The 22500-nt window shown below is 35.9% G+C and overlaps 1 protein-coding gene across 1 annotated transcript in view; it reads left to right on the top strand.

Moving 5' to 3' along the window:
- Positions 1-22500, top strand: part of LOC132286349 (beta-amyrin synthase 1-like) — a 29466-nt gene that overhangs the window by 2021 nt on the left and 4945 nt on the right. Inside the window, exon 3 of the mRNA XM_059788672.1 lies at positions 132-221. Coding sequence (XP_059644655.1) covers positions 132-221 — 90 coding nt within the window. The remainder of the gene's footprint in view (positions 1-131; positions 222-22500) is intronic.

Genomic DNA, 22500 nt, shown 5'->3' with positions numbered 1-22500 from the left:
ACTAGCCAACATTGCAAATGTCGTGTTCTGATGAGCATTACACATTGTACAATAAGTTTTGGTTCAATCAATTGAAGCATTTGGTTATGATCCACTGAGATTCTGATTAAGTGGCACTGTTAATTGTGTAGGTGATGTGTATGTACATTACGGGGCATCTTAATACTGTATTCCCAGCAGAATATCGCAAAGAAATTCTTCGTTACATCTACTGTCATCAGGTACATACTTTTGTAATATACTATTTCTAAACTTGATTCATATTTGTGGAGTAATTATTACTATAAACTTGAAAGGAAAAGAATATGAAAAAAAACATTTTCTCTGTATTAGCACACTATTCACAAATTCACACAGGTTCTCTTTATAGGAGAGAATACACGCACATAACTAGCTGGCCTAATTAATAATTTCCTAATTTACAGTATTTGACCAAAATTCTATTTACAGCAAATGTCCTCCAAATATTATATGTCACACCCCAAATTTTAACACAAGAACTACTTGTCCTGCATAAAAAATCTAAGGTATAACTTCCATCAATTCTCAACATACATCCTCCATAATAGAACTACGATGAATCCCGTCATTAACAAACATGAGAGTCTGACAAATTTTATACAAATCCATAAATAGAGGTGCAATTCCCTCTAGTAAAACAAAACATCTATGACCACTGAATCAACTCAATAAAGTTTCATAAAACATTAACTTTATTACAATAATCAGAATAAAGGAAAACCGAGCTAAAATAAATCAATGTGCAACGAGCTAAAATCCGTTCCGGTCACGTGTCACCATCACGTTCCTACTCTACGAGCACCTGAAATGTGATAATGGGGTGAGCTCACAAGCTCAACAAGAAATGCTAAACACAATCATCGTTCAGCAAGCTAACCTTACCTTGTATTCCCATATATATAAGTAACTCAATAATTTCATTAATTAAATGTATATTCTAATTAATTATAAACTCAATAAATAACCATCATTTATTTTAAGTAAATTTGCATATCTCATCTGAGCCCCGGGCTCCCATCCAATAAAGTGGTGTGATTCGTATAGTCCCTGACTACCGAAAACACACGTGTGTCTGGATTGTACGTCTACTCCCCAGATGATCCCTGATCACGTCCACACAATAAGGGCATGGTAGTGCACTCCCAAATAGGTAGGTCCCTGACCATACCCAAAAGTCATCATAGGGTCAGTCCCTAACTACCCTCCGACTAATCCAAACTCATCCTTTAATCATTAATTATAATGAACTAGTATAGAAAAGAATATTTCATAATTCTATTTTACTGATTATTGTGTAATTTATATATAACACCTGATTAGTGAGAAAACAAAATCTATACTCTTAATATCTTACACAACACGTTCCATTCTTAGTTCAATCTCTAATATTATTTTAAATAGCTAATCATGAAAATTTTAGTGTTTAAATGAATTTCAATGCTCACAAGTAATTGAAACCCATAGCAACCCTTAAACGCATTAATTGTTTTTTTTACTTAAATGGCTAATGATGTACATTATATATGTCAATATAGACAAATTAAATTATAAATGCTTAGCAATCAAATTATTATATACAAGTGTATATATAAATATCTTAGATGCTATAATAATATATTAATACTGTATATTTAACAAATGTGCCAAGAAACCCATATATATTTACATATGATTAACAAGCAGAATTAATCAATTAATATATATATATATATATATATATATATATATATATATACATTTTACAATATGTTTAATTTATATCTTAAGAAGTTGACCCAACAGCCTGTATAAATAGTAACTTACTTCAATTCCTATTTCCATGTATAATCAATCTCAACTGATCAAATCTAAACTAAACGTATATACAGGTGTCCATATAAAGATGTTTGCTTTCGTTACACCTACAAAAATTATCATACATATATATATAGATCCAAAGTTTATATATATACACACAATATACAATTCTCCGATCTAATCCTCCAACCATACATCATAGATTACAATAGACCAATAGTTGACAACAGTAACAAAAAAATTAATGATCATTCTGATTCTTTGAGTGAGATCAGTAAATCGCAACATAAAAACAAAAACTTATAAATCAATCTATTAACATAATCCAAACATAGCCAATCAACTTTAATTGAATTAATAAACAAGGTTCATGTAGTTAAATTTTATCTAATCTTTAGTAATAAAGAAATTCTTTTAATTGCGTCCAATTAAATTTCAGGCAATATCTTACGCAACTATAATAATCTAATCATAATTATCATTCAGAATAATTTTTCCACAGTTTAATAAAACATACAAATTAGTTTTTCAAGATTAATCATTAGCAAGTTACAAATATTTATAAGAGTACAATGCAAGATTAACTTGCCTCAAATATCGTTTCACCTTCCTTTCCAGACAATCGACTATTGAAATATAATTTCTCCTTCTTCTCTAGGCAATTTCTCGGTCACCGTCTTTCCTTCTGGCTACTACAGATGTCAATATCACTCTCTATATCTCACCCTTCTCTCTTCTTTTCTTTCTTTTTTTTTTTTTTTTTTGTTTTACAAAATGATATCTCTGTAGAACTGATACAGCGTGAGTTATAAAAGATAATTATAACTGTAGTTGAGATAGTTTAGGATTCCTTTTTGAAATTTAAATTTTTAAAAAACTCTAATATCTCTAATATAACATTTAAATACTAAATAATAAATAATAAAATATAATATACAAAATTTAAGGGTTTTACATTCTACCCACCTAAAAAGAAATTTCGTCCTCGAAATTTGCATACCTTATTCGAAGAGATGTGGGTATTTTTCCTTCATTTCTGACTCTAGCTCCCAGGTAGCCTCTCTCTCGTCCTGATGATTCCACTGCACCTTCACTAGAGGTATCCCTGTCCGCCGCAACTGTTTCACCATACTGTCAACGATGCGAACAGGAGTCTCAACATAGGTTGCATTAGGACGCAACTGAACCTCTATGCAGTCAACTGCCTGAGTTTCATCCCTCAAGCACTTCCTCAACATAGAGACATGGAAAACATTATGAACAGCAGATAGTCTGGGTGGTAAGGCCAATCTATATGCCACTTTCCCAATACTCTCTGTGATCTCAAAAGGTCCGATGAATCGAGGAGCTAACTTCCCTTTCTTCCTACCAAATCTCGTAACCCCCTTCATTGGTGATACTTTCAAGAACACCAAGTCACCCACACTAAACTCCAAAGCACGACGGCGTCAGTCTGCATAACTCTTTTGTCGACTCTGAGCTATGTGAAGTCGATCTCGAATGATGGCAACTTTCTCCGTAGTCTCTTGCACCAACTCTGGCCCCAAAAAACTACCATCACCAACCTCAACCCAACATACAGGATAACCCAACATCGAAGAGATGTGGGTATTTTTCCTTCATTTCTGACTCTAGCTCCCAGGTAGCCTCTCTCTCGTCCTGATGATTCCACTGCACCTTCACTAGAGGTATCCCTGTCCGCCGCAACTGTTTCACCATACTGTCAACGATGCGAACAGGAGTCTCAACATAGGTTGCATTAGGACGCAACTGAACCTCTATGCAGTCAACTGCCTGAGTTTCATCCCTCAAGCACTTCCTCAACATAGAGACATGGAAAACATCATGAACAGCAGATAGTCTGGGTGGTAAGGCCAATCTATATGCCACTTTCCCAATACTCTCTGTGATCTCAAAAGGTCCGATGAATCGAGGAGCTAACTTCCCTTTCTTCCTACCAAATCTCGTAACCCCCTTCATTGGTGATACTTTCAAGAACACCAAGTCACCCACACTAAACTCCAAAGCACGACGGCGTCAGTCTGCATAACTCTTTTGTCGACTCTGAGCTATGTGAAGTCGATCTCGAATGATGGCAACTTTCTCCGTAGTCTCTTGCACCAACTCTGGCCCCAAAAAACTACCATCACCAACCTCAACCCAACATACAGGTGAACGACAAGGTCTACCATAAAGTGCCTCATATGGTGCCATGCCGATACTAGCCTAATAGCTATTATTATAAGCGAACTCAACCAATGGAATATGATCCTCCCAACTGCCCCGAAAATCTAGCACCCAAGCACGAAGCATATCCTCCAACACCTGAATGACCCTCTTGGACTGGCCATCGGTCCGAGGATGAAAAGCAGTACTCAAACTCAAAGGAGTACCAAAAGCTGCTTGGAAACTACTCCAAAATCGAGATGAAAAACGAGGATCATGATCTGAGACAATAGACACCGGCACTCCATGAAGCTTAACTATGTCTCTAATGTAGATCTTACACAATTCCTTTACAGTATCAGTAGCTCGAATGGGTAGAAAATGAGCTGATTTAGTCAATCGGTCCACTATCACCCATACTGTATCATGGTTATGTATCGACCTCGGTAACCCCACAACAAAATCCATCGTCACATGTTCCCATTTCCACTCAGGCACAGGCAAAGGCTGTAATAGTCCTGTTGGTCTCTGGTGCTCAGGTTTCACTCGCTGACAAGTGAGACATCTAGATACAAACTCTGCCACATCACATTTTATGCATTCCCACCAGAACTGCCTCTTAAGATCATGATACATCTTAGTGCCACCTGGGTGCACTGTGTACCTAGAGTGATGTGCCTCCTCTAAAATCTCTCTCTTGAGGTCTGCTAAGTCTGGAACACATAGCCTACCTCGAAATCTCATTCCACCATCAGCTCTATATGCCCAGTCAACATTACCTTCATCATTAATAGACTCAACTGTTTTGGTCTATAACCTGTCATCCTGAGTCTGAAAATGAATGATCCGTCTGATCAAAGTAGGTTGTACAGTCAAACTACAAAGAATAGCCCCTGTACTCTGAGAACTCGGCATGATAGAAAACTCTGCCAATGCCTCTAACATCATCCACTCCTGAATCATCATAAAGGCAACTAATCCTCTCGGTTTCCGACTCAAGGCATCTGCTACCACATTCGCCTTTCCAGGATGATACTGAAGAGTCATATCAAAATCCTTCATCTTCTCCATCCACCTCCGTTGCCTCATATTCAACTCCTTCTGAGTATAGAGGTATTTGAGGCTCTTGTGATCAGAGAATAACTCAAATTCCTCGCCATACAAGTAATGCCTCCACACCTTCAATGCAAAAACCACTGCTGCTAATTCCAGGTCATGTGTAGGGTAATTTTGCTCATGTGGCTTAAGCTGCCTAGAGGCATACGCTACCACCTTATCATCTTGCATTAATACACAGCCAAGACCCTGATGTGATGCATCTGTGTAGAACACAAATCTCTCGCCACTAGTAGGAATGGTAAGAACTGGTGCTGATGTCAATCTCGTCTTCAGCTCATCAAATGCCTGCTCACAGCGGTGGTCCCAAACAAACTTCACATCCTTCCGAGTCAACCGAGTCAAAGGTGCAGCAATCTTGGAGAAACCCTCAATAAAGCGCCTGTAGTATCCTTCCAGTCCTAAGAAGCTACGAATCTCAGTGACAGTAGTAGGCTATTTCCAACTCATCATAGCCTCCACCTTGGCAGAATCTACTGAAACTCCATCCTTAGAGATCACATGCCCCAAAAACTGAATCTGCTCCTGCCAAAAGTCACACTTCTCAAACTTAGCATAGAGCTGATGCTCACGCAAAGTCTAAAGTGTAATGTTCAAGTGTCTCTCATGCTCCTCCTTAGTCTTGGAATATATCAGGATGTCATCAACAAATACCACAACAAACTGATAGAAGTAAGGTCGAAACACTCGGTTCATCAAATCCATAAAAGTTGCCGGAGCGTTAGTCAACCCAAAAGGCATGACTAAAAACTTATAGAGGCCATAACGAGTCCTGAAGGCAATCTTAGGAATATCCTCCTCCTTAATCCTCAGTTGATGGTATCCAGTCCTCAAGTCAATCTTAGAAAACAACTGCGCCCCTCTAAGTTGATCAAACAAATCATTAATGCGTGGCAATAAGTACTTATTCTTAATAGTGACCTTATTCAGTGCACGGTAGTCAACACATAAGCGGAGTGACCCATCTTTCTTCTCGACAAATAAAACAGGTGCTCCCCAAGGTGATGTGCTAGGTCGAATAAACCCCTGATCTTGCAACTCTTGAGTCTGCTTCTTCAACTCACTCAATTCAACTAGCGCCATTCTATAGGGTGCCCTAGAGATAGGTGAAATACCAGGAGTAAGGTCGATGCAGAAATCCACTGCCCTCCTAGGAGGCAAACCCGGAATATCCCGAAACACATCTGCATACTCTGACACTGTAGGCAACTGCTCTATAGTCACGCATTGCTCAACCACCTCGATGTGGGCCAGAAATCCCATAGTCATGGTGCCCTCAAACTCCCCACACTTATATCGAGAAGGTAACTGTCCCAGAACTGAGAAAACAATAATCCTCTCATGGCAGTCCAACTGAGCATTATATCTAGCCAACCAATCCATACCCAGTATAGCATCAAATTCTCTCATACGTAATACTATTAAATCAATAGGATACTCCAACTCCCCAATTGTAACAGGGCAAGCACGACATTTTCTATCAAGTGTCGTCGCGCTCCCGAGTGGAGTTGTAATAGATAAGGCATTACTTATATGTCCAGGTTCTAATCCCAGTGTATCCACAAATGATAGTGCAATTAAAGAATATGAAGAACCTGAATCAAATAGTACTCTAGCTATACTGCCATAAATAGTAAGTGTACCTTCCACTGCTGGTGGTGCACGATCCTGTCTCCCATTTGGAACAACTGCATAAACCTTTGCATCTCCTTGTTGCTGTGGTGCCTGACCTTTCTGCTGGTTATTCTTGTAGGGCTTAGGACAATTACGAGCCAAATGTCTTTGCTCACGACAATTGTAGCAATGCCCGCTGAACTGATATGGCTGTGCATCATGAGGTGTGGCTGGTACTAAAGCTGTGGATTGCTCACCTTCACCAACTCTCTGCCGTTTCCCTGCTCTCCAATCTTGTCTACCTCTCTGCCAAGACTGACCCTGCCAGTTTCTCCGAGTCTGCTGCTGCTGACCCCTCTGATTCTGTTGAGAGTTACTCTGATTCTGTTGAGTGCTGCTAGCCCCCTTACCTTTCTGTTCTGCCCTACGCTCCTTCTGTTTCTAAAAGGCAATGTTATTATTCTCCTCTACTGCCATAGCACATTCCACCACTTTAGCATAAGTGTCAAAACGATGACCCACAACAAACTTCTTCACATAAGAGACCAATCCTCGCTCAAACTTTCTAACCTTGTGTAACTCATTCGCAACAATGTGAGGAGCGAATCGGGATAGCTCTATAAACTTCCTCTCGTACTCACTAACTGACATCTCATTATTCTGTTCCAGCTGCATTAACTCTGCTGCCTTCTTCTCCTTCACTGATTGTGGAAAGTATTTGTCGTTGAACCGAGTTTTAAAATCATCCCAGGTCATAGTTGTAATGTCCACAACCATCCTGGTCTCTGACTGCCACCACTGGCGCGCCTCACCAGATAAAAGAAATGCACCAATCTTTCTTTTCTGCACCTCAGTGCAGTCCATCATCTCAAAATACTTTTCCATATCTTCAATCCACTTCTCAGCATCAAGTGGATCGGTAGCTCTAGCAAATTCAACAGCCCCCAATTTGCGGATATCTCTGATAAATCCAATCATAGGATTCGGCACATGAGGTGCATCCTCCAACTGAACATCGTCATGGTTAACACCACCACGACCAACACCTCCCTGACCTCTGCCTCTAGCAGGTCATCCTCTGCCTCTTCCAGCTCCTGACATCCTATTTTCAGTAAAGAATGTCAATGATAAGTCTCACAAGTAATTTATACTTAAACTATAGCATGGTAAGAGAGCAATAATTCGTATAAGTATATGCTCCTATTCTTACTATCACTTCTCTTAGCCAGGTAATTCTTAACCTAGGCTCTGATACCAAACTGTCACACCCCAAATTTTAACACAACAACTACTTGTCCTGCATAAAAAATCTAAGGTATAACTTCCATCAATTCTCAACATACATCCTCCATAATAGAACTACGATGAATCCCGTCATTCAATTTAACAAACATGAGAGTCTGACAAATTTTATACAAATCCATAAATAGAGGTGCAATTCCCTCTAGTAAAACAAAACATCTATGACCACTGAATCAACTCAATAAAGTTTCATAAAACATTAACTTTATTACAATAATCAGAATAAAGGAAAACCGAGCTAAAATAAATCAATGCGCAACGAGCTAAAATCCGTTCCCGTCACGTGTCACCATCACGTTCCTACTCTACGAGCACCTGAAATGTGATAATGGGGTGAGCTCACAAGCTCAACAAGAAATGCTAAACACAATCATCGTTCAGCAAACTAACCTTACCTTGTATTCCCATATATATAAGTAACTCAATAAATTCATTAATTAAATGTATATTCTAGTTAATTATAAACTCAATAAATAACCATCATTTATTTTAAGTAAATTTGCATATCTCATCTGAGCCCCGGGCTCCCATCCAATAAAGTGGTGTGATTCGTATAGTCCCTGACTACCGAAAACACACATGTGGCTGGATTGTACGTCTACTCCCCAGATGATCCCTGATCACGTCCACACAATAAGGGCTCATTAGACCCATGGCCATAATAAAATGGCAGTGCACTCCCAAATAGGTAGGTCCCTGACCATACCCAAAAGTCATCATAGGGTCAGTCCCTGACTACCCTCCGACTAATCCAAACTCATCCTTTTAATCATTAATTATAATGAACTAGTATAGAAAAGAATATTTCATAATTCTATTTTATTGATTATTGTGTAATTTATATATAACACCTGATTAGTGAGAAAACAAAATCTATACTCTTAATATCTTACACAACACGTTCCATTCTTAGTTCAATCTCTAATATTATTTTAAACAGCTAATCATGAAAATTTTAGTGTTTAAATGAATTTCAATGCTCACAAGTAATTGAAACCCATAGCAGCCCTTAAACGCATTAATTGTTTTTTTTACTTAAATGGCTAATGATGTACATTATATATGTCAATATAGACAAATTAAATCATAAATGTTCAGCAATCAAATTATCATATACAAGTGTATATATAAATATCTTAGATGCTATAATAATATATTAATACTGTATATTTAACAAATGTGCCAAGAAACCCATATATATTTACATATGATTAATAAGCAGAATTAATCAATTAATATATATATATATATATATATATATATATATATATATGTATATATATATATATGTATACATTTTACAATATGTTTAATTTATATCTTAAGAAGTTGACCCAACAGCCTGTATAAATAGTAACTTACTTCAATTCCTATTTCCATGCATAATCAATCTCAACTGATCAAATCTAAACATATATACAGGTGTCCATATAAAGATGTTTGCTTTCGTTACACCTACAAAAATTATCATACATATATATATAGATCCAAAGTTTATATATGTGATACCACTCGATTCTAGAACCACGGGTGATCAAGTCCGGGCACAGATCCGAATGATACCAGACAATCAATATATAAACAAGCAGGAATAAAACCGAATTAAGAATAAAATAATGATATGCTGAAAAGAATTCTAATTGTAAAACCTCCAAAAATAAAAGTTTTAATATAAATTAACTTTCCAATCCGTACAACTCGGGAACCTAACTAGTGGACCCCTAATAATCTTAACTGATAAAACTTTACAGAATAAAATCCAAAACTAAAACCAGAAAGAAAAATCCTATTTAGTCGGAAGAGTGAATGACTGTATTTGCATCACCACGAACAAGCTCTAAACCTGTTATAGACGATCACCTGAAAAATAAGGGTGGGTCAGGCCCACATGCAAGTTCCATGCCACTACAATCCATACACAAACCCGATACGCAAATACATCCTAGATAACTCAACAATAGCTAAGATAGTCCATATAGATATAAGTACACACTATAGGACGTTCACCAGCCCACATAATCCGTCTCAACCCGAGTAGAACAACCAAGGAAACATCATCAGGCCTGGTTATCAATCCTAGGCGATATACGCACCCTAACCATGATCAGGAGACTCAAGCTCGTATCATGGCACTTAAGTATATATTTAAATCTCTTCCTAATACAGAAAAGTAAAGCAACCATCCATTATGTCGTTCAACTGTTTTAGTTGACAGGACATGCATCCATGTTGGAGTTAACTGTTTGAGTTAATCCATTCCATATGTATGAAAGGGGTAGGACTTAGCTTTTTTGATCTAATCCATCCCTAATATGTCACCGTCCCATACCGGTACATATAATGCAAATGATCCATCAATGATACCACATGTTTGAACATCAAATCCCTCCGGAAACCAACACAATAGAAATCAGATATTGATAAGATCCTATCATGCATCCAGTATATGTTTATAATCATAGATCCTCCTTTTAAATTGTTAAAATAAGAATAAACAATTAAACCATCCATTTCCATGTAATTGACAGAACCAAAATTAAGACAGTTCAGCAATTATCCTCCATAACATAATATAATGAATATCAGAATTTTAAACTGCACATTATACTAGAATTCCAAATCAACACATCCATACTAGTTCGTTTTAAATGTTAAAATGATGACTAGCATTTACATCCTCCCAAATCCTTTACGGCATGCAAATCTATAATTAAATCTCGTGGCATCTATGTAATTCCCCATTATAAATTCTGTGTCGGATATAATGACACTCCAAAGTTTAAGTACATCATATGAAACTTCAAAAGTATTTTATACCAATTTCATTTAATTTGCTAACACGAAACTAGCAACTAACCTTCCACTACTCCCGACAATATACAACTTATTAGATACGAGTACATGACGTCATAACCAACATTCTTGGAACTGAACTATGCTAAATATATCATTGATATAAACTCTAACAATAATTACAATGTCAGTCCAAATTAAGTTGTCAAAACAACTTAGCAAAACAAGCATTCCTCCTTCCTTGACAGTAGGCCTATTATAAGCTTATGTTTTATGACATGCATTTAGGTTTAGCACCTTAGCATAAACCAACTATTTGAAGGCTTTAACAAGTTAATTTTAATCATTTAAAACCCCCCATCACTTTCCAATAATTACCTTTAAGCCCCTGAACTTCAGAAAAATTGCAGAAAACACCCGTAGGGGTTTGTTTTCCCATGGGAGCCGGCTCCCCTTTATTGGAGCCGGCTCTTAGGCTTCTAGAGCCGGCTCCCCCCCATGGAGAGCCGGCTCTCTCTTCATGGGAGCCGGCTCCCACCATTCGGGAGCCGGCTCTCACCCCTGAGAGCCCCTCTCTGCTTCACTGCTTCGTTTCTGCTTCGTCCGGTTGTCGTCTACTCTTCCGGCGAAGCCCAATGTCTTATCCTAAATCTTTTTAACATTCCTAGGGTTCTATTCAAGTTCCTAAAGTCCTAGAAACCCTACATATTCCAATATGAATTTATTAACAAAGCTTCAACCGAAACAATTTTCTTTTCCTCTGTTTATTTTCTTCGCTTCCGGCGAAGACCACTCCTCTGCTCCAAGTTTCCTTAAAGTTCTTAAGGTTCAATACAAGTTCCAAAAATCATAGAAACTTCTTAAATTCTATTATGAACTTGATTGACAGAAGTTTAAATAAAAAACAACACAGTTTGAGAAAAACCCAATTTCAGTTATTTAAACGTAAAACAGGTTACAGTCTAATATAACATGCATCAACTATTAGTTTTAAAGGTTGAATTAATCCCTGGAGACTATATAGAATGCACAGAACACAATTTTATAGGAAGGAGACAGAATGAAACTTGCCTTTGAGATTTTTGAATTAAAATCCCTACGCCGTCTTCCTAGATTTTTCCGGCGATCCCGCACTGTTCTAACTTATTTGCTTCCTCCTTGGTTCCTTATACAAACAACACTCCTATCCTTCCTTGGTTCAACCCACAGTCCATGGCTGAAATCCCATCTGGTGGTTCTATCAGTTTCAAGCGCCCCACTATTTTTCCCTCAAACACCCATTACATGTCTCTGTACCTCTCTATCTCACAATACGTGAAAAGGGTTTTGTTTTCCTAACCCTAACAAACATATAAGATTATATATATAGGCACTTACTAAGACCTAATTCCAATTCCTAGCTAACTATAAGTCGGCTTATTTATCTCTATAAAAGAAAACCCTAATCCTATATAACCATACAAAAAATATATACCAAATAAGTCATATTAAAACATACGTCATTTAATCCTACTTTTAAGTAAAAAAAAAAAAATAATTAAATTAAAGCAAAATTAAATAGTTAAAGCAACACAGCCAATTAACATAAAATAGATAAATAATTAATTTAACATACATAAACAATTACAATACAACAATTAAATTAAATACACACAAATAATATTAAATCAACTAATTTAACCAAATAACAAATAAGTCCAATAATTTAAATAAAAATGAAAAACAAACCAAAATATTCCCATTTTATCCTTTTGAAAACTAGGGGTATTACAATATATATACACACAATATACAATTCTCCGATCTAATCCTCCAACCATACATCATAGATTACAACAGACCAATAGTTGACAATAGTAACAAAAAAATTAATGATCATTCTGGTTCTTTGAGTGAGATCAGTAAATCGCAACATAAAAACAAAAACTTATAAATCAATCTATTAACATAATCCAAACATAGCCAATCAACTTTAATTGAATTAATAAACAAGGTTCATGTAGTTAAATTTTATCTAATCTTTAGTAATAAAGAAATTCTTTTAATTGCGTCCAATTAAATTTCTGGCAATATCTTACGCAACTATAATAATCTAATCATAATTATCATTCAGAATAATTTTTCCACAATTTAATAAAACATACAAATTAGTTTTTCAAGATTAATCATTAGCAAGTTACAAAAATATATAAGAGTACAATGCAAGATTAACTTGCCTCAAATATCGTTTCACCTTCCTTTCCAGACAATCGACTATTGAAATATAATTTCTCCTTCTTCTCTAGGCAATTTCTCGGTCACCGTCTTTCCTTCTGGCTACTACAGATGTCAATATCACTCTCTATATCTCACCCTTCTCTCTTCTTTTCTTTCTTTTTTTTTTTTTTTCTTTTACAAAATGATATCTCTGTAGAACTGATACAGCGTGAGTTATAAAAGATAATTATAACTGTAGTTGAGATAGTTTAGGATTACTTTTTTAAATTTAAATTTTTAAAAAACTCTAATATCTCTAATATAACATTTAAATACTAAATACTAAATAATAAAATATAATATACAAAATTTAAGGGTTTTACATTATATTTACAGCTAATAATATTTGGTAGTATTACTACCGAATCTTTCCTTTTCAACACTCCCCTTCAAGCTGGTTTGAAGATATCCTCCATAGTCAGCTTGCCAATTAGTCTGTCGAACTGTCTTATAGGAAGTCCCTTTGTAAGCACATCTGCAACTTGCTCAGTAGTAGGAATGTACGGCATACAGATCAATCCTTTTTCGAGCTTTTCCTTGATGAAGTGTTTGTCTACCTCCACGTGCTTTGTTCTGTCATGAAGCACTAGATTGTGAGCGATCGAAATAACAACTTTATTGTCACAGTACAATTTCATAGGCAATGGATTAGAGACCTTTAATTCATCCAATAGTCTCTTAATCCATAATACCTCACAAATTCCATAAGCAACTGATCTAAATTCGACCTTTGCGCTGCTTCTTACTACTACATTCTATTTTTTACTCCGCTAGGTGACAAGGTTACCACCAACAAAAGTGCAGTAACCAGAAGTTGATCGTTTATCAATAGCACTCCCAGCCCAATCCGCGTTAGTATAGGCTTCAACTTGCAAATGCCCACGATTTTTTAACAGTAGACCTCTTCCAGGGGTCCCCTTTAGGTATCTGAGAATTCTATAGACTGCATCAAAGTGTTCTCGTCCAGGTGAATGCATGAACTGGCTAACCATGCTGACTGCCAAAGCTATATCTGGACGTGTATGTGACAAGTAGATCAGTCTTCCAACAAGTCTTGATACTGCTCTCTATTCATAACTTCTTCATCTTTAGAAGGCTGCAGCTTAAGGTTGGGCTCAATGGGTGTCTCGGCTGGTTTACATCCTAGCAGACCTGTCTCACTAAGCAAATCAAGAACATATTTATGTTGATTCACAAATATAGCTTCTTTGGATCTAGTAAACTCCATTCCAAGAAAGTATTTTAATGCACCCAAATCATTGATCTCAAAGTCAACTGCAAGTCTCTTTTTCAATCTTTCCAATTCTTCATTGTCATTACCTGTCAAGATTATATCATCCACATAGACAATTAACACTGCAACATTGCCTTCTCTACTGTGTTTGTAGAACATAATATGGTCAGCTTGGCTCTGACAGTAGCCACAATTCTTCACAGCTCTCCCAAATCTCTCAAACCAAGCTCTAAGGGACTGTTTGAGACCATATAAAGATTTTTTCAGTCTACAGACTTTATTAGGTCCCAATTTTCCCTCAAACCTAGGTGGTAGATTCATAAAGACCTCCTCCTCAAGATCTCCATTTAAAAAGGCATTTCTTACATCTAACTGGTGTAATGGCCAGCTGAAATTCACTGCCAAAGATAACAAAATTCTGATTGAGTTTATCTTGGCTACAAGAGCAAAAGTTTCTTGATAATCAATTCCATAGGTCTGGGTGAACCCTTTTGCTACTAGTCTTACCTTGTACCTCTCTATACTACCATCAGCTTTACATTTCACAATAAAGACCCACTTGCAGCCTACTGTTCTTTTCTCCTTAGGTAAATCAACTATCTCCCAAGTACCACTTTTTTAGAAGCATTCGTGTGATACCCCTCGGATCCGAGACACAAGTTGATCAGGCCCAGGCCCAAACCCGGCAGAAATATCAAACAATTAATATTTTAATGAACACAGAATACAAGATGAAATAATAAGAAGTAAATAAAAGTAGCTGAATTGAATTCTAATGACAAATCTCCACAATATAATTATTAAAATCCAAACTTAAAAACCTCCAATCAATTAACAACTCGGGAATCCATCTAGTGGACCCCTAATAAAATCCCAACTGTAAATGAAATAACAGAAATAAGATTTAAAGCTAAAAAAGTAAGCAATCCTACATAGTCGGTGAAATAGAAGTCTGTATCTGCTCTGCACGACCAAGCTCTAACCCTGGAACTGACGAGCACCTGAAAAAATATAAGAGTGGGTCAGGCCCACATGCAAGTCTGATCTACTGCAACCCAAACAGGAATCCGATACGCAGATACATCCTAGATAGACTCAACAATATCTAGAGTAGTCCATATATGTATATATTACACACTATAGGACGCTCACTAGTCCAATAGGTCTGTCTCAACCTGAGTAGAGATACCATGCAAATCGCACATTACGTGGTCATGTGTACCTAGACCTACCAGGGAACAGCAACTACTATCCAGCTATCCATCCTAGGCGATATACGCGCCCTAACCATGGTCCTGAGACTCAAGCTCATACCATGGCACCGTATAATAAATATATAAAGTCCATACTCCTAATACAAAATATCATCCATCTGTATAGTTGTAATATCCCTAATTTTAATAGGATAATCCTGGCATTTCTTTAATTGTTTAATCTTTTATTTAATTGTTTAATTGCGTGTTATTTTATTGGTTATTTTAATTGTGTGTTTCTTTTATGGTTATTTACATTTGATTTTGTGTTAATTAATTGATTAAAGTGTTTTGTTTTGTTTTATTGTAAATTGTTTAAATTAAATTGTATTATGATGTTTTATTTGCCTTATTTGAAAATTGGTTTTATTTAATTAATTTGGTTTAAATTAGAATTGTGTTTTTCTATATTTTCACGTATTAGCCGACATAGGTTATAATTTAGGTTATTCTTGGGCCAATTAAGTGTTGCATTAGGGCTCACATTATACAAGGGTTAGGGTTGGATTACTAAGCCTATAAATATACATGTACGAGTTCTACCTAGGGTTTTAAAACAAAACCCATATACGTAGTAAAATACAGAGAGCAACAGTTATGGTTTTAAGAAAATAGAGAGCGAAAACTTGAGAGCTTACAGAGACGGATCAAGGAGGGAAGCTAGGGTTGTGGGTTTCAATTAAGACTAAACCAAGAGTGACGGAGGTGGAACAACAGTCGGAAACTTCATCGAAAAATTCAGGAGACGACAGTTTAGAGTTTCAAATCTGAAACTTAAGGCAAGTCTTTGTTCTATTCTTTCCCTTTAATCTGTATTCTGTGCATGCCTAGCTAAACTTTAGGGGTTTAACTAATGATAAAACAAAGTAATCATGCATGCTTAACGGACTGAAACTGAGAGTTTTATGGTTATATATACTTGTGTGTGATTTCATTATTTTCTTGGATCTTTGTGTATGATTTATAGTTTAACTTGAATCTTTGCCTACTAAAACACTTAAAATAATTTAGTATGGATGTATGAGACTTAGGTTGAAGCTTATGGGCCTTAACAATGAAGTTTTAGGGTTTACAGAGGCTGAACGAACGAAGAAGAAGACCCCAGCACTAACTGAGGCGCCTAAGTTAGCAATTCAGCCCCCTTTGTTCCCAACTGAGCCCCCTCAGTTAGCAATTGAGCCCCCTCGGTTAACAATTCAGCCCCCTCAGTTAGCAACTAAGGCTGCTCAGTTGTAACTTAGCTTGCTCAGTTGGGGTTTTGGTTTTTAATGCCCAGATTTGTTTTAAAAACCTATTTTAATTAAATCTAATGGGTTAAATGGACTAGGGAAGGTTCTAGAGTGTATAATACATCTCTTAGGGCTAAGGAATTGGACAAAATAGATTTGAAAATAATTTCTATAAATTATTTAAAGGATGAATCAGTATAAAAGCATACAGCTTAGCATACTGATAATGGATGGAAAGAACCAAATTGTTTAGTAAATTTTGGGCAACATAATGAATTGTAAATAAGATTATAAATCTTATATTGGATGCATGATAGATCATTTTATGTTTAAAGTTTGAACTATGCATGCTCTGGATGTTGATTGTTGGAATATCAAATTCTCTAGTGCAATTACATGAATTAATGCTGGGATTTATATTGCTGAAATTTTAAATACTTTTCTGCAATGATATGGATAATGGTTTGGATTGTAAATTACTAGCTTATTATGCATGTGTTATAATTTACAAGGATATGGAGGATTATATGCACCGGTATGGGACGGTGACATACTAGGGATGGTTTAGCTCAAAACGCTTAGACCTAACCTATCGGATTAAAGGAATGGATTGAAAAATATTGAATCCTAATTGTGACTAAGTCAGATCAACTGCGACTAAGTTGAATGGCTTCCTAGATTAATGGATGGTGGTTAAGTCATATCAACTGAATAAGTTGAGTGACTAACTAGTTTGTATATTGTATGTCATCTTAATAAGTATTTGAATGGCATACCCTGGTTTTGGACAGATTTTATATATATGTTTATGGTACCACGAGATGAGCTTGAGTCTCAGACTCGTTGGTTAGGGTGCGTATATGCAGTGGATGCGTAGCTGGTTAAAGTAGGTTGAGGTGTACCCTGTTAGGTCTAGGTACTCATGCCCACCTTTGGGTGCGTTTTCGCATGTTGCCTTCTATTCAGGTTGAGACCCCTACTGTAGTCCAGTGAATGTCCCTTAGTGTGGATATATATATGTATGGACTAGATAGATATTGTTGAGCTATCTAGGATGTATCTGCGTATCGAATTACTGTTTGGATCGTAGAAGAATAGGACTTGCATGTGGGCCTGACCCACTCTTTATTTTCTAGGTGTTCGTCAGTTCCAAGGTTAGAGCTTGGACGTGCAGAGCAGATACAGACACTCACTCCTCTGTTTACGTAGGACTACTCTCTATATTTAGCTTTATGTTTCATTTCAGTTATTTCAGTTTCAGTTTGGGATTTTATTAGGGGTCCACAAAGATGGATTCCCGAGTTGTTAAACTTATGGAGTTTTGGATTATCGGATTTTAATAATTATAGTTTGAGGATTTTTAATTTAGAATTCTTTCAGCGTTATTATTTATTTTCTTCATTATTTTGTAATCCGTGTTTGTTTTAAAATACTTTAATTGTCTGATATCCCTCGAGTTTGGGCCTGGGCCTGATCAACCCGCGTCTCGGATCCGAGGGGTATCACAATAGTGGTCTGATACATGTATAACAACTGCATCTTGAAACCACAGTAGGTTATTCAATTATTTGATTGACATAACATAAGTAAGTGATGGACTTAACCTATATAATTAATTCATACCTTAATCCAAGTTAGGTAGAACTTAGTGTTTGAACTAGTCCAGACCTAGTATGTCACCGTCCCATACTGATACATACAATCCTCCGGTTAACATAGTTGACAATACAGTATTAAATAGTCATCAACCATAATATGCACAAGATAAATTAATCCATATACATAAATATTAGGCATTTAATACAGGGCCTAAAATCATAACCAATGTTGTAAACTGCTATAACATATGCAACCATTTACATCCTCCAACAAGATCCATGAATTGATACAATTTAGTACAACTGAAGTACCAATTAAATCCATACTAAGTATAGTTGATTTTAATTAATTCACCATACCTATAACACTGGAAAAATGTATAATTATATATAATTAGATTATATATAAAAACCTTACACAATTCCAGTAAATAAAACTAATAAAACAGTGAGCAAACTACCCATCTTCTCTTAGGTTCATCTTGCTCAAATCTTTAATCCAGTTATGAATTTATATTTTTTCACCATAATACTAGTCTTATACAGTCCCACACATCATTTAAAACCATTTAGATTAATTGCAGAAACCCTGAAAACCCAAACAGTTTAAAAAAAAAAAAAAAAAACCACGTTACAGTGCCTTTCAAGAAAAGCAGGCTCTAAAAAAATGAGAGCCTGCCCCATGTTTTCACCTAGAGTCGGCTTTAGGCTCTTAGAGTCGGCTCGAAGACACCAAGAGCCGGCTCTCCCTTTTGGGAGCCGGCTCTAAGAAGGTTGGGAGCCTTCTTTCCCTCCTCTTAGCAGCCTCGTCCATTCTCGCTTCGTTTTCTTCAATTCCAGTGATTTACAGAACCTCTGTAATGTGTTCTAAATCTTATTCTAGGTTCAATCTTAGTCCTAAATAAATTTTAGACCACTGATATGCAATTAATACATGTATGGAACACAAGTTTTAAAGCAACGATTATAAAATCCTCGTTAGCAAATTTTAAGCAAGTCACAACAGATTAATTCAAATTAATGTAATGCAATTAAATACTGTTCTAAGAACTTGTTCTAGGGTTCAAACTCAGTCCCAGATTAGTTACAAGGCATCTAATCACATTACTAATCTCAACTAAAACAAGCTTAATCGTAAACCACAGAAGAAACAAATAGCAGAAAAACAAAGTTTATTCAAAGCATTTAATTCACGAGATTTAAAAAAAAAAAATCATGTATGCATAAAAGACATCGTATTATGTTGGTTTAAATCCGTTTTAGCCTTAATTAAATCCCTGGAGTCTAACTAGGCATGCACAGAACACGAATTAAAGGGAAAGAGAAAAACAGAGACTTGCCTTTGAGTTTCAAATTTGAAACTCAACACCACTATTCTCTGAATTGTCTATTAAACTCCCCACTGCTGTTCCACAAAACCACGTTCCTTCCTCCTTGATCCCACATAGCCTTCCTCTCCTATCTCTCTCTGTTTTCCCTCTGTATCTCACGGTCTTTGCTTTTACAGAATTTACGTTTACTTTTCTAAAACCCTAAACCGTGTATTATTTTATATTTATAGGTAAATAATAACACTAACCCTAATCCATGTACAATTAGAGACTAAGCCCTAATTCCAATCCTAACCGGCCCATAAAACTATCTCAGTTCGAACCTACGGCGGCTCACATATACGTGAAATATAAACCAAAGTTATAACTGTAACCCTAAGTTACCATAAAGAAAAACAAATAAATATTACATTAACCAAATAAAACAATTAAATAAGTTTAGAAATTAAACAGGTAATTAATCCAAGTAATTAATTCAAATAATTAATTAAATCCAATTAAGCAATTAACTCAATTTAATCACCACAATAAAACAATTAATCAAATAAAAAAAATAATTAAATCAGAAATTAAATACCAGAAATATCCGTTTAAAATTAGGGGTATTACAATTCATCTCTTCCATCACTGCTAACTTACAATTCGGATCATCAAGAGCTTCCTAAATGTTTCTCGGGACAAACAAGTGTGAGATTTTTGAGATAAAAGCCCTATGAGTATGAAAGAGTTTTTCATAAGAAATGTATTTGGCAATGGGATATTTTGGATTTGGATATTTGATTCGAATACCTTTCCTAACAGCTATAGGAATATCAAGGTCTGATGGTTCTTGGTTAGGAGAAACAATAGGAACTGAAAATGAGTTAGGAACAAAATTACCTTTGATATTTAGAGGTCCAGTTCCCGGAGATTGAGATTGATCATTTCCAAGAGGAATAGGTTGACTTTGACTCTTTTGATGAGGTATTCTCCAAGTATAAATCAGAGGCTCAGTATTGGGAACTTTAGTGCCCGGTTATAGTGATTCTTCCCCTGTTTCAAATACAGTAATGTTTGGCACTATATGACTAGTATTCCCTTCATTGTTTTCATTGGTTTTATCACATTATTCCTGACTTTGAATTTCGGGAATAACAGTAGGATGAGATGAAGGAGTCAAAATCACATTTGGTAAAGGAGTAGGAGATAAATCCCAAAAATTTTCTTCCATCACCTCATTCTCCCCCTGAAGAGAATTTTTAGGAAAGTAGGATTTATTTTCAAAGAAAGAGACATCCATACTTTCATAAAAATTTCTTGTTTGGGGATTATAGCACTTATATCCCTTTTGATTATAAGCATACCCTATGAAAACAATTTTTTCAGCTCGAGGATCAAGTTTGGACCGAGTATTATTGGGTATATGAACAAAAGCTATGCAGCCAAAAACCTTTAAAGGTAAATCCGAGTATATCCTTGATAATGGAAAAATTCTTTTGAAACATTCTAATGGCGTACTATATTTTAAAACACGTGAAGGCATTCTATTAATCAAATACGAAGCTGTTAAAACAGCTTCCCCCCAAAGATATTTTGGAACATTCATTAAAAACATTATAGCATGAGCCACTTCAAGTAAATGTTTATTTTTTTTTTCAGCAATTCCGTTTTGTTGAGGGGTATCTACACATGTAGACTGATGATGGATACCCTTTTCTTTCAAAAAAAACTCCCCAAAATTTCAGTAAAATACTCGGTTCCATTATCGGTGTGAAAAATGCTAATTTTTGCTTGAAACTGAGTTTCAACCATTGTGTAAAAATTCTTTAAAAATTTTTCAACCTCAGACTTTTCATTCATCAAATAAACCCAACATAAACAGGTATGATCATCTATAAAAGTAACAAACCATTTTTTCCTAGAGATAGTAGTAACTCTTGAAGGTCCCCAAACATCACTATGTATTAAATAAAATGGTTTTAAAAAAGTATAAGATTTTGGCAACTAAGTTGTACGATGACTCTTAGATAAGCAACAAGTTTCACAATAGAACAATGAACAATCCAAACCTTTAAATAAAGCAGGAAACAAATGTTTAAGATATGGAAAGTTAGAATGTCCTAGTCTTAAATGCCAAAACATTATTTGTTCATAAACAGAGTTAGAACTAACACTACTAAGGCCCTGAGCCTTTTATTACTGGAGAAGTCCCCATTAAAGTAGTAAAGTCCATCTATTATCTTAGTACTACCAATCTTCTTCCCCGAGCTCCGGTCCTGAAATTCACAGTAAGAATCACATAAAATTACACGACAATTAGATTCTTTGGTTAGTTTACTCACAGACAAAATGTACAGGCACTACATGGAGAATAGGTTTAAGATCTATATTCTTGGATAATTTTATCAAACCTTTTCCTGCAATAGGTGAGAAACTACCATCTGCAATTCTAATTTTTTCAAGGCCAGAACATGGTGAGTAAATTCTAAAAAGATTGGAAAGGCTGGTCATATGATCAGAGGCTCCAGAATCGATGATCCATGGAGTTTAATTAAAAAACAAGAAAGGGCATTAAGTGCAGTACCTGTTTATGCAAGAGAAACACTAGGAATATCATATGAGGAATTAAATTTCAGCAGCTTCAGAAGATGATCCATCTGCTCCTTGCTTAAGGGACTTGTCTCAACTTCATTAGCAGTAGGAACCGCACGTCTATTTCTATCACCAGGCTTGCTACTCTTCCAATTCGCTGGTTTTCCGTGGATTTTCTAGCAGTTCTCCCAAGTATGGCGCAGTTTATTGCAGAAGTCG

The sequence above is a fragment of the Cornus florida genome, unplaced genomic scaffold (genome assembly GCF_030987335.1).
Source record: "Cornus florida cultivar Cherokee Brave unplaced genomic scaffold, ASM3098733v1 CherokeeBrave_3.0.0_Hap2_Chr11, whole genome shotgun sequence".
NCBI classification, from domain to species: domain Eukaryota; kingdom Viridiplantae; phylum Streptophyta; class Magnoliopsida; order Cornales; family Cornaceae; genus Cornus; species Cornus florida.
The sequence above is the reverse complement of the archived record's forward strand: the minus strand, read 5'-3'. Positions and strand labels throughout refer to the sequence as shown.